Genomic DNA, 13460 nt, shown 5'->3' on the forward strand with positions numbered 1-13460 from the left:
TGAGTGACATTATATCTAAAAGCATTGATGCAATAATTGTGCAGAATTCCCAATGCACAGTGGGTGTATCAGAACCATGTAAAAATGGGAACATTTGTTTCATTGAATTATGAATTCTAGGATGCATGACTATTTTTCCATGCTACCTACCAAATTCTTTATTAGTAGCTAAAAAGTTACTACCATGATAAGAATAATATCTTTTCTAGTTCATTTTCTTAAAAGTCAACAAGCCACTGGACTCAAAATATATAAAAAAGGGTGTTTTATGATAACTAAATAGTTTTTGTTGTAAATCAGAAATTATAAATTAAAAATTGCACCATTAATTATAGCCATTTAAATCTAAGCCCTGGGTGTGATTAAAAATAGAGGAAAACGCTTTTGTATCTGGTTGAATTTAAAAGCCAATGTCTTCATGCATGTAAGGCATAGCAAAAACACTATAAAAAGAAAACTAGATTTGTGTTCGTTTTACAAGTCTTTAAGGCTAAAACCTCAGCCAAGACCAGATTCAACTGAAAGATTTATTAAGCACACAGTACAACTCCTTGTACACAGTAGGTGCTTATTAAGTATCTGTTCAAAGATAGATCATTCTGTAACTGCAAACTGTGAAGGTACTAAAATACCTTCCTAAATTTTATGTTTCATGTATCTGAAACAGGAACTTGAAACAAATTTGACACTCTCTAAAATAAATCCATGAATTATTTATAATTGAGAATAAAACATAAAAAGGAATAACAGGGCACAAATATCCATAATTTGGTCATTTGAAATGGAAGCAGAACATCAAGTCTGTCTGATTAAAATTAAAAGTGCTATTATGAAGTTAGCATATGAATAAAGCAGGAGCCCAGTGAAAGAACATTTTAACATGCGAAGATATTCTTTAGCATTGATATCAACAAGCTGGGATCAGCTTGGGCCTACAACTGCTTAGGCAGGAACCTACTTAGTTGAAATATTGTACACAGCAAGTGGCTCTCAGTGGATCAATGTCAGCTGTGGGAAGCTACGTATGTCAGAAATAACCACGTCATTATTGTCCTGGGGACATTGCTGACCCAGATGGGCAAACCATAGATTTTTCCAAGCTGGAGGAATTTTAGATCAACCCCTTTATTACTCAGTTGAGGGAACTAAGAGGTCAAGCGAATTGACCATGGCCTGTAGCTGGTCAGCAGCTCAGTGTACCACAGGATAATTAAATAGAAACTATGCTTACTGAGACCACAAATATCCCCAAACTGGAGTGTGGGGGGGGGGGCAGGTGGCAGTGACTGTCACTTTAGAAGATGGAATCACCTTGGTATAATTACTGGTAAAGTAAGAGGTCAAATAAAAAGAACGAAGCTGAATTGGAATGAATGAAGGGGGATTCAAACGGGCAAAACAACAGCTTTAAAAAATGCAGTGAAGGATGGCCAGGTGTGTGAACAAGAGACTGTGAATGAGTCAATAGTTATAAAAGTGTGAGGACCATGCGGTTGCATGAATACCAAGCAAACAGGACTCATAATGTAATTCTGCCGTGATATTCTCCATTAATCATCCCTTTCCTATGTATAGTTATGAAGGCTAGTTACAGAAGGCTCTGGAGAGATTTCAGAGCAGGGAAATAAGTGTAAGTAGCTGGGACTTGGCTGGGAATGATGATCTTGAACGGTGGACTTGAAAAGCAGATTTGACAACACACTCCATGAAAGAATTTTACCCAGCCTATGACAATCATCCATTTAAAATCTCCACTTTACATACAATGTCACAAAACTGATTTAGGACTGAAGACTATGAGCCAGATCAAGGTAAAACTCTCCACGGAGTATGAGTGGTGTAGCCTACTTGTAACATTTGAGGGATCTAATCTGAGCAATGTCCCTCTAAAACGTCATTTGAAAGATCAGATGGATTCTCCTGCTTCTGTGGTAAGAGGATCCTACGTGAAAGTGGGGAGGGGTATTAGGCCATGACTATGATTCTTGGCTTCCCTGAGATTCTCCATGGGAAAAGAGGAGATCAGCAAGAGGGAGCTGAAGTCTGAAGGCTGGAGCTCTGTTTCTGCTCAGTCATTTCAGCTCCCATGAGTCTCTAACCTTCTTCGATTATTTTTTTTTTAAATCAACAACAACAGCAGCAGCAACAACAACAGGCAACATTTATTAAAAGTTCACTCTGGGCTGGGTACTGCAGTGAGCGCTTTACATCCATGTTTTGCCTATTACTAACTTGTGCAAGTTACTTAACTTCTCTGTGCTTCAGTTTCTTCATTTGCAAAGAATGGATAGAAATGCCATCTACTTATTGTGGTAATCAGAGTTAAATATGAAGAATATTTAGAACAGTCTTTGGCAGGAAGTAAGTACTTAATAACAGTTGTTATTATTATCTCACTTAATCTTCAAAGCCAAGCGTTGAAAGTAGTGCTTGCTACTACCTATTCTCTCATTTACAGATAAGCAAATTCAGATTCAAAGAGTTTAACTAACTTATTCAAGATCATCAGGCCAGCAAGGAACAGAAGGACTTCAACTTCCAAGTGTTGTGCCTTTTAACCTGTATGCCATGCTGACCCTCCCCTTACAGGGACCTCAGTGCCAGCCATCGCATTAAACTGCTCTGATTGGTGGATCTCTGGGTTGAACACATCATGAGCTTTCAGATCTCTTTGCCGTTTGCTCATTTCTTTATTTCCTCTGTCTGAAACGGCTTTCCTAACTTTGTCAAGAAGATAAAATTAAAGTGATCCTTCGAGACTGAGTTCAGTTGTCACTTTTTCTCTCTCACCTTCCTTCTCCCATCTTCACAGAGTTAATTGCCTATCTGTGTTTCTTTAACACTTCTCTCACATACCTCCCCTACAGCACTTATCACATTGTCTCATAATTTGTTTGTGTCTCTGCTGCTATAGATGGTGAACTATGAGGGAGCCAGTAAAAAGGAAAATTTAGTTAAGATGCCAGACTCTCTTCTAAGGGCTTCACAAGGATGCACTCATTGAATCCTCTCAATAACCCCAGGACGTACGTCCTAGTATCCCCTTTTTATTGACGAGGCATAAAAAGGTTAAGTAACTTGCCCAAGATCATACATACAGTAGGCATACAATAAGTGATTGTTGAATTGAATTATGTTTAAGCAAAAATGCTTACTAGAAATGATCCAAAATTTCCTTTTTCACTGGAGAATATGAACTCTCAATTCAACATTTTTTTGATGGAGGAGAAAAGAACAAATTCCTCTTTCATCTAGTCAGATTTTTGCTTTCTTAAAGCTATAAAAAAAACCCCAAATTAATTTTACCTAGTTTAAGCTTGATTATCAATCCAGCTTTAAAGTTTTTAATATTGTAATAACTTTTTCCCATGATATAATAAGTGACTTACTTCTTGATCCCACGACCTTGAATATCCATACAAGTTAAATGTTATTTTATTGTCTATTCAAAGCCTCATAAACCAAGATATGCATTACAGTGTCAATTTAAAAATTTGTGTCAAGAATCTGTTATTTTCCAAACACAGAGATAAAAAAGGAACTGTTTTCTGCCTCCAAGCTGAGCTTGAAAACCTATGTCTTCCGGAGGATGATGTTGTCTCACGGCACCAGAAGGAGCTGGGGTCTGGCTGCAACGGCCAAGTGTGTGCAATTCTAAACCTCAAACCACCTGTGGCTCCTTTGAGTCCTCTTCCTACAATCACTCAGAGGGGAACAGTCTCTTTGCCTTTCTCCAGGGGCCTTTCAGGGCTCCAGCCCTCGTATTAACTCCCTGGTCTAGTGGGAGGAAAACTGGCTTTAAAAGCCTTTTAATCCAAAGGGTTTGAGCAGCTAATGGACATCATCCCTTTGGCAAAAGGAGATGATAAAGAAGCTACTTCTGCATTTTAAAAACCAGGTCTTATTTATATAATCCTTTTATAAAGTTAAAACCTCTTGGTTTTAATATATTTTTTAGAGCCTGTTACATTGGAGTACAACGCAAAAAGAGTTAGCCAAAAAAATCTTTGCTTCGTTGCTCCAGTTCTCAATATCGCTTTAACTTATTTGACTGTTTTGACTGATGGCAAAAAATAAGCTAGTCATTTACAAATGACATCTTTGTTTCAACACTCCATAGACTAATTATGAACTTGTGCCTCAAAATTGAGCAATTCTATCATTTTTAAATGGTGTCAAAAAAGTTTCTGAGGGAATTGGGAAAGTCACAGAACACTAGCAAGCCCAGAGTTGAGAACAACAATAAAAAGTGTCAGCAATAAACAATTATCTTAGTAGACCCTGCAGTTTCCATTCAAAACATTTATAAGAGAATATTAACAAACATGAAAGTGATGTATTTTTGCATAGAAAACAAACTCACAAGTTTTTGGAATCATAAATAGCCCACAATTCTCGTAACCATCTACCTTAATGTGTTTAGCCAGTATTTGAAACATTACGATTTATCATCTTATCTTCCTTCTTTTCTTTTTCATACGGAATTAATATAAGCTGGGATTTTTTTTTGTTTTAATAACAATGCAGTCTATGCCACACGTGGAATAAAATAAAGAATGAAACAAAGCAAATTCATATAATGGTGAATACACAGTGAAGAGTTTTGGTTTTGTTTGCAAGTGTACTACAGTAATCTCAATTGCAACACAACTCAGTTCCACACAGTTTAACTGAAAAGAAGTTTGTCTCTCTATAATTATAAATACATTTCACTGTATTTGCAATAGAAATAAATTTTGAAGGCCAAACTTTTCAACTGATAGGGGGTTAGGGAGTTTTGTTGTATCTTCAATAAGGGGCAATAAAAAAATGGAAGGAGTGGCATGCTTTAATAATAAAAGATATGTACCGTTTCACAGTTTGCTCCCGTCTTTGCTTGAGCACCATGGGAGGCTCCCTGGGAGTCTGCATCTTAGTGCCTTCCTTACCCAAGCATCCTCACACTAACTTGCAGGAAGTTATGAGTATGGAAGAAAAGACACCTCCATGCCTCTTGAAGGAACTGAAATCTCTCTTATGTGGAAATGGACATTCAGGACATTCAGCAAAACTGACCTGTTATTTTGTATATAGCGTTAACAACATGGGAACTCAGTGTTCCAAAACACAACATGATGATTCATCTAAATGAAGTATGAGCAGAATGGGGGTTCCCTCTGAATTGAGGGAGTATGCCATATAAAAGATCCCAAGGATTACTGGGAAAAGGTAGCAGATAAGGCACTGAAGGGAAAATGGAGAACAGTCCCATTTATGGCCATTAATACCACGTCCATCTTAGAAATGTTTACTATCATAACACTCATAACTCATTGCTACTATGTATTTAATTGTTTATCTTTCCCACTAGACTAAGAAATCTGTATGACTGTTCTGCTTGTTTTCCACTGTGCTCCCAGCACCAAGCCCAGTGCCCAACAGACATTCGTTGAGTGAGTGAATAAATGAATAAGCAATTCAGGTAGCGTTCATGGAAGCAGAGGCAAATGGCTACATGGCCATATCCATGTGTTATCAATACAAATCAGTTAACCTCTATGAAAAATACTGGTGTTAAAATCCAGCCAGCTAACAACATTCGAAAAAGACAACTCAGTCAATAGATTGTCCTACAAATAATTTTTAATCTTATCACTATGGTTCATTTAAATGAGGCGTCTGTGGGAAACTGGGCAAGTTACTCACCTCTTTCTGCCTCTGTTAATATCTGCATAGCATTCCACAGTCACAGACTGAAAGCCTGACTCCAGTCAGGCATCTCACAAATGAATATACTATGCACCAAAGGAACCAGATGAGATAGTACAGACACATCTATGCAAACACATCACCACTATTAAGGAAAACGATTTAAAGACTGCTCAGCTCAGATGTAATTAGTCCAAGAGGGACACATTATTATTGATAATGGGTCTTTCTTACAGGGAAGTTGAACTCCCCACTGCGAATGTATTTTTATGGGTTGAAGATTAGTAACATTTTCAAGTTAAATTAGTTACCAACTGTTTTTAAATATTGAATATTGGAATGGGTGCCAAAAGAGAGAATGTGATTTGGTCATTAAGACACTGAAGCAGACTTTTATTTTATATGATTGCTACCATTACTCATTGACTTACAAATGGCGTTGATTAACTGGGGTTGTATCTCACTCACTGCTTGCCCCTTGACCTGAAATGCCAAGTTAGTCAAGAGTAGGCTTACACGAAAGTCACTACAGTTCAGTATTATTCACTGACCATTGGAGCTGATCACTTCCCCAGGCTGTTGGAATCTGTTATTCCAAGTAGCTAGGTGGAGTCAGGCAATCTCACTTGGCTGCTGCTCTTGACCCCTCAATCCCCTACTCTTAATTCATGCCCTGGTGTTCTTCTCTATGTAATGGAGGCTAGTGTTGATAAAATCTGGCCTCTCTGGCCTCAAGATTGTTGCTGAATTTCCTACTGATTGCTGGTGATATTTGAACCTCTAAGCAAAATTCTCTATAAATATAATCATCATAATTATGTCTCTACTGTAAATTTTTTTGAGTTGGAAACATAATGTTATCAGAGTATCTTTCAATAACATTTCCTTTATTGTATTTCGGATAATTATTTTAGTGCCAACAAAGGGCCTTTATTGCTAGATTCAACTCACTGTTGTACATTAAACTTTGTCTCAGATCCAATCAACTTTGGTATAAAGTAAAAATGAGGTCAAACAGTGCTCACTAAGTCACGGCTTGAGTTGTCCTTATAAGAGCAAAATGGAATAGTTGCATATATCATTGAGACATTTCAGTGATTTATTTTTCCTTATTTATATTTATATTCTCTTTACAGAAGTACTGTAGTAATAAAGAATTCTGTTCCATTAGATTCCTAATCTTACTTTTCAAGTACAAAAATAAAATTAGTAAAACCCAAACAAACAAAAACAATGGAAAACAAGCAAAAACAATAACAACTTTCTGGCTTTGTCATGTTATTGTAAACTGTTCTTCTTGCAAGTTATATATTTAGAACCCCAAGTTTCTACTGTGCCCCAAATTTAAATGTGCTATTTATAACAAAATTCTGAAACAACCAACTAAACAGGTATACTTCTCTAAATATTACTGGCTTGTAAGAATAAATAGAGGGATAATTATGATAAGCTACCAAATAATGCTCTTGTGGATATTATTATTTGTCAGTTTATCAGCTTTATGCTCCCTACCATTCATGCATTTCCAGTTCCAGAATATAGAAGCTACAAAAATCAAAAAACAAAACCATAATAAAGCTAGTTTTCCTAGTTTGTGCTTGCCTCCCAGGTCAAAAAAAATTGTTAAGTGCCAAAAATGTAAAATTTATTCCAAAAAAAAGTAACAGGCTACACGGGTAAATTTTGGCAAATGCAACTTTATATTGAAATTCACACATCTGTATCTTAAAGAATGAGACTCACAGACTCTAATGTATTTCTAAAATACCAGAAATAATATTATAAGCTTTCACAAGTTAAAACTGAAATAATTTAAACGACCAATACACTAAATGTGCAGAAAGTATAAACAAAGACTGTGCCTTCGGTAGAATAAATGCTTCACAAATTGTGCAGGATGTCATACTAAGGCTGTGGTCTCCCCTTGACAGCTGATTTAAAATATAAACATACATCAACTGCCTGCTTCTTAGAACCCACTAGAATGGGTAGCACACCTCAGAAGAAAAGCTCATCCCAGTGATGTGCACCTTAATTTTCAAACCATGTGAGGAAAAAGGAAAAAGTTTTAAATGATCGTCCATGCACTTCCAGATGTATGCCCATGACCAGTTACCGATTCCATTTCCCTTGACTACATTCTCCAATTCTAAATAAGATGAAAGATACTAGATAACCCTTAAGGCAACATGTGTTTATTCTGCATTATTAGAACTGCTCGATTGTGACCAGTTGTACCATTAATGTTGCCTCCCAGACCAATATCTAGCATTCATAAAATATAAATGAATCGGAAAAACTTTATACCAAATCAACAAAAATCACATAATACAGCTCAATGCTAGCAATTTCACTAGTAGGTAAGGAAAGTGGTATTTAGAAATAGTAATGTATTAATAAAAAAAGAAAAGTAAACTCTAATTGGAACCAATATACTGCTTTGGAATGCTCCCAAAACCTTACAAGGCGATTTTTTAAAAGTGTGATAATCCAATAATTCATGGCACGTCTTTAGTGGATTACAGTACTTTAAGTTCCCAAATATTTCAGTCTTTGCAAAACAATAATTGTATGAAATGTTTTAAAGTCTTCAAACTTCTAAAATTAGTTTTTATCAACACATTTACCTCATGTCAACTTAATTTATTAAGATGTCCAATGCTAATTGTTTTTTGATGTTTTGTCGTAAGTAGTGATATACACAGCATTTAGCACTGATACTTAGCACCTGCTACTTTCATTATCTAGTTTTCAACCACATAAAGAAACTTAGGGCAGTGGTTCAGTCCTTTCTTAATTACAAACCTTCGCCGGCCATCAGCAGGATCACTCTGAGATTTAAAATAGGATTATAGGTGAACTATTGCAAAGACTGCAGAATGTTGCCCAAATCCTTATAACCTCTGATCCCATTCTTGATTTTCTTCTCAAGATATGGCTACAGGCCACAATCGCTTAGCAGAGAAGGTTAGTGTTTCACAAGGCTAAAGATTTACAGATGCTCCTTCATATAACACAGTAAGGTTCCCTTGGTAACCTGGATTTTCTGCAGTAAAGAAGGGTTGTGCTGAAACAGCGCCTCAGCTCCCTGTTGGAGAAAATGCAGACAAAAGGATTGATTCCTGCTTGGGCAAAACTCATCCAGACAGCAGCTGTTAGAAATCCCCCTGGTACTACAGGCCCTCTTGCAAAAACTCTCCAATAACAGGCCACCAGATAGGGGCCCCACAAGGTTAGGAAGAGGAAAGTCATGATATAGAACATTCTGCTGATTCTTTTCTCCATTTTGAACTCATCTAAGACCAATAGCCTTCTTCTGCCCGTGGTGTTTGCATTTTGCCTGATGCCCAGCAAAGTGGGTGGTGTGGGACCCCTTCCAAATCCTGCTAGCCAATTGGCAGCTGCCTGGCCACTGGCTCCGGGGCCATGAAAAGTCCAGTTCTGGCTGACTGCTGCTACAAACTGGACTGGCTTCATTTTCCTTCGGTCGTGGACAAAAAATATCAGCTTGAGGTAGACAAGCTGTGTGGCTAGGAGGATGAGAGCAAGGAGCAGCATAAATCCTAGGGAATCATTAGCCCTGAAGGAGCGGTGTTGGAAGGTGCATTGATCTTCCTCCCTAATGAAGGAGTAAGTGCCCACATCTAAAACTGGGGGGAAGGCCATGGCCACAGACAGAGTCCACACCATGCAGATCACAGCCAGACACGTCCAAAACGTCAGCCTCTTTGTATAGAAGCGGTGATGGGCGATAGCTAAGTATCTGGTGACACTGATGCAGAAGAGCATGAAAGCAGTGTGGAAACAGGACAAAACCCCCAGAAAGGCAATCACTTTGCAAGTCAGAGTCCCATAAGTCCAGGTAGAGCCATTTTTGACAGAGTTGAATACAAATGGGAAACAAATTGCAGATCTGAGGATATCTGAACAGCAAAGATCCAACAGGAAGTAGTAAGGTGCTCTATGCAAAGTCTTATCTTTCACTAGCAAAATGGAGATCAGAAGGTTGCCCACAACGCTGACTCCTATTATGAAACCCAAGGAAGTCAGTTTCAGAAAGGCTGTCAGAGGAGAAAGATTTTGCAAAATGTTGTCGGCTGCATGGCTATAGTTCGCCATAGATGGATGGAGGATAAAGATACAGCCTCAGTCAAGTCTCATGATCTAGATATAAGAACAAGGAAAAGATAGATCCATACATTTTACTGGAAATGTAATCCACAAAGAGAACTGATCTGATCTGCAGTCATGCTTCCTCGTTTCTTCCAGTTGATTTGCCATCGGAATATCTGAAAAAAAAAAGAGCTATCAGTTCTTAAGTTAACAAGTAATGATGTCAGGCAGTGCTAACATAAAGTTGTTCGTTTTTGGGTAAGCAAATAAAGTTTTAATTTCGAATAACATTATTTGCTTTAGTATTTTTGCTTGAGATTTCAGAGAATTGGCCTTTTTAATTTTCTGAGCTGGACAAATTTTAAAATGTCCTTATTTTGGAGAACATACGTTTGGACCGAAGGAATAAAATGTTCCACAATCGTAAAATATGCCAATCCAGGAATTAATCACTAGTGTTGCAATGGGATCTACAAGATTGCTAATAGGAAAGAGACAGAAGACTATGTACATTTATTTGAGGTCTGTTAGTATCTGTCAGTGTTTTACAGCCAGCTTCTCTTCTGCTGATGTGGATCCAAAGAACCCTTGCAAAATATATGTCTTTTAACTCAAGTGCCAGTATTCATGCTGCATATTGTAAGAAGAGTATTTGTTGATTCATCTTAAAGCATAATTTCAACATTAGACCTTGAAATTAATAGGACTTCTCCCAGGATTTGATGTGATTTAATCTTTTGTCTTTCCCTCCCCATCCCACCCCCCATTTTTGGCAAATCTTTTCTTTTTTAAGTCCATATGATTATTAAAAATGATTAATGTAAATATTGGCCAAGGAAACACACCCAAAGGAATAATGCACTTGCATTTGTAAACCCTGGCTGCCTGGATTCCAATGAATTCAACATGAACCTTTATTTCTTGGGCAATTAAGTCTTCCCCATTTGCACGGACAATCTTTGTTGCAAATTGCAAGTGGCTTCATTTTAAAACGAAATGCACATCATCTGCTAGGTGCCTGGGAGCCACACCAGGGAAATCAGCTTCCTCTCTTATTCCCACGAAGCGTGCTTCCTTGGCCACTTCTCACTTGCCCGGAATATGCTGATGGAAGCCCAGGCAAAACTGCGTTCGATGATTTCAATTTCCTCACCGGTACATCCCCGGGTAAATACCGATCGCATCATGCAACATTACGAAACCTGAAATCCGCCACCCCTGGATTTATAATGGGGGGTGGAGGAGGGGGAGGGGGGAAGAGAGAGAGAGAGAGAGAGAGACATGCATTACATACGCGAAGATGGGGAGAGAGATTGCTTCTGTGCTGCAAGGGAACTGTTCCCGGTGATTCGCAGTCTGATATTCCTCAGTCTTGCAACGCTTTCCAGAAATGAAGCTCTCAATAAGCCCTACTGAAGATGCATTGTCTGAATGTACTTCCATTATGCAGTTTATTGTAAAAAAAAACAAAAAAACAAAAAACCTCAGGGAGGGTTCTTTCCCGGTGAACCTGCAGTTTCATCGACACTGTGCGCCCCCCTCCCCCCAAACTTAACGGAGAGTATATCCTCCTACCTGTTGGTGTTGGATATCCCGACAGACTATAGCTTCTTCTTTCTATAAATTGCTGATTTTTTTTTTTTTTTTTGCCTTAGTGCCTTGACTGAGCATCCAGGCAGGGCTCGGCGGCGCCTGCGCGCTGGAGCCTCCTTGAGCTCCAGCCGCGTCCTCCCCTGTCGCAGCGGCACCGTCTCCCCCAGTAACGCAGGGGCCGTGGCGGCGGCGGCGGCGGCGGCGGTGGCGAGGGCGGCGGCAGGGGCTGCTTCAGGCTCTGTGGAGCCAACAGGCGCCTCGACCCGTTTCCAGAGTTGGCTGGGTTAATTGAATGTCCTGTCTTGTTGAACTGGCAAAATTAGGCTTTTGTCCCCTTGTGGCTCCTTCTGAACTTTTCCCTCCCGGCATTTGAAGTGGGGGCTTGGAAAGGCTGGATCAGGACCTCAGGCCCACCCTCTTCCCTTAGGGCAGCGCCCGGAGAAGCCCGGGTGCCGAGGGCGCCCGCCCCTTCCTCAGCTTCCCGGAACCCTCGCCTTCCCCGAACATTTTCTTCCTTTCTCTTTTAGGGTGGTCCGAAGCCTTGGAAGCTTCTTTTAGATTTCTTCTTTAATGATTTCCCCAGCTGACCTTTGACTTGCAGGCTAGCTGGGAAATAATAATAATAAGGAAAAAGAAAAAAGAAAGAAAAGAAATTAAATATAAAAGAAAAGCTTAGTCAAAAATTTTGCCAATGGGGAAGAAGGGAAAGCAGGTTAGGGCAGCCTTGTCCTTTGTTAGTCATCTTCTATTCTCGAATGCACGGAAATATGTGTTAAGTAGGGAGAAGCTAAGTTCAGGGGACAACTGCAAAATGCTTTACATCCATTCTACCTTAACGAATAGACTATAGAATCAGGCTTACAAAAATGTTAAATGACTACTCTTTGCATGCCACCCCACCGAGCAAGTGCCTTTTTTTTTCCTTCTTTTAAGCCGCTGACCAATAAATTGGTAATGTCAAAGCAGTTGTGTGTGTGTTTCCTTCCTGCCCCCCTTTGTTATTACGGAAGAAAAACAGTAGGAATATAGCGAATTTGTAAAACTTACACCCATCCAAAAGGTCCGAAGATATCACAAGACACCACATAGCCTGACACCTGAGTGCTTAGGGATGCCTCTGGAATCATGCATTTCCTTGTTTTACCATTTCCGAAGAGTTTTGTTTGTGGGGGTGGGATGAGATTTTAAACAAGTCTCCTCTCTCCACCTCCAAAAAACGAGCAGACGTGCTTTCATTAATTCCCAACGTAAAACGTCTGCTTCTCTTCCTGCATGCTTATTGCTTTATAATAATCTGTTAATGAAACAGAAAAAATAAAGATCTTCTCTACAGTAATAATTTGATCTCCAGACAGCAGTAAAATACCTCATTGCTGGGTGGTGAGATTGTGACATTAGGGGGAACTCAAGCCAATCAGCATACAGATAATATGGGTTAATTTACATATTGTATTTCTATTGGACATACGGAGGTAAAGCTTCTCTGTTTAAGCTTAAAAATGAATACTTCACTGTCATGATGTCACAGTCATTACACAAAGCCCTATGTTGGTAATACTGAAGTGATGTTACATTTCCCTGATTTGTTTTTGGATATCCCAAACCCATTAAAAAGTAGATAATGATTTGTTTAAAAAAGGTACCTAACTTTGGCATACCCTTAACCTAGAAAAATCAATCCTACAGCGGTACTGGAAGTAACTCGAGGGCATTTCCATTCAAGTGAAACATTCCACTTTTTTGCAAAACAAATAAATTCGGAAGAGCTCAAAACTATATGCTGGTTTGCAACTTGTAAGTGAAATGTCAGACTCGTTTTTTGTGGAACTACAAATCAATTCAATTTGTTCTTTTATACTTCCCAATTAGTGGCTCAATGTGCTTTGCAAAGAGTTATTATTTCCTGAATGTTTACAGTTAAAAAATCTATAGAATAAGGGACTTAAGTTTGTTGAAGATTCATGATTGGCAAGATTTTAGGTTGTATGGAAAAGCTATTTAAAAGTAAATTAAAAGGGTGACTGCACTGCCAGGCCATGAGGCAATAATTTACTCTGCCAAAAAGT

The 13460-nt window shown here is 38.7% G+C and overlaps 1 protein-coding gene across 4 annotated transcripts; it reads right to left on the reverse strand.

Annotated features, from left to right (window-relative positions):
- Nucleotides 1–8063: 8063 nt before the first annotated feature.
- Nucleotides 8064–11869, reverse strand: GPR85 (G protein-coupled receptor 85). 4 transcript variants are annotated; one of them, XM_044764499.2, is made up of 3 exons: nt 11377–11869; nt 11096–11210; nt 8064–9977 (listed from the first exon to the last, which is right to left on the reverse strand). In XM_044764499.2, exon 3 carries the CDS (start codon nt 9805–9807, stop codon nt 8695–8697), a length of 1113 nt encoding a protein of 370 aa, XP_044620434.1. In that variant the 5' UTR covers nt 9808–9977; nt 11096–11210; nt 11377–11869; the 3' UTR covers nt 8064–8694. The 4 variants fall into 4 exon arrangements, with proteins under 4 accessions (XP_044620434.1, XP_014705479.1, XP_044620431.1 ...); XM_014849993.3 differs by having other exon boundaries at nt 11096–11237; nt 11377–11815; XM_044764496.2 differs by having other exon boundaries at nt 11096–11213; nt 11377–11534.
- Between the last annotated feature and the right edge of the window lie 1591 nt (nt 11870–13460).

This window comes from Equus asinus, chromosome 1, assembly GCF_041296235.1.
Source record: "Equus asinus isolate D_3611 breed Donkey chromosome 1, EquAss-T2T_v2, whole genome shotgun sequence".
Lineage (NCBI taxonomy): Eukaryota > Metazoa > Chordata > Mammalia > Perissodactyla > Equidae > Equus > Equus asinus.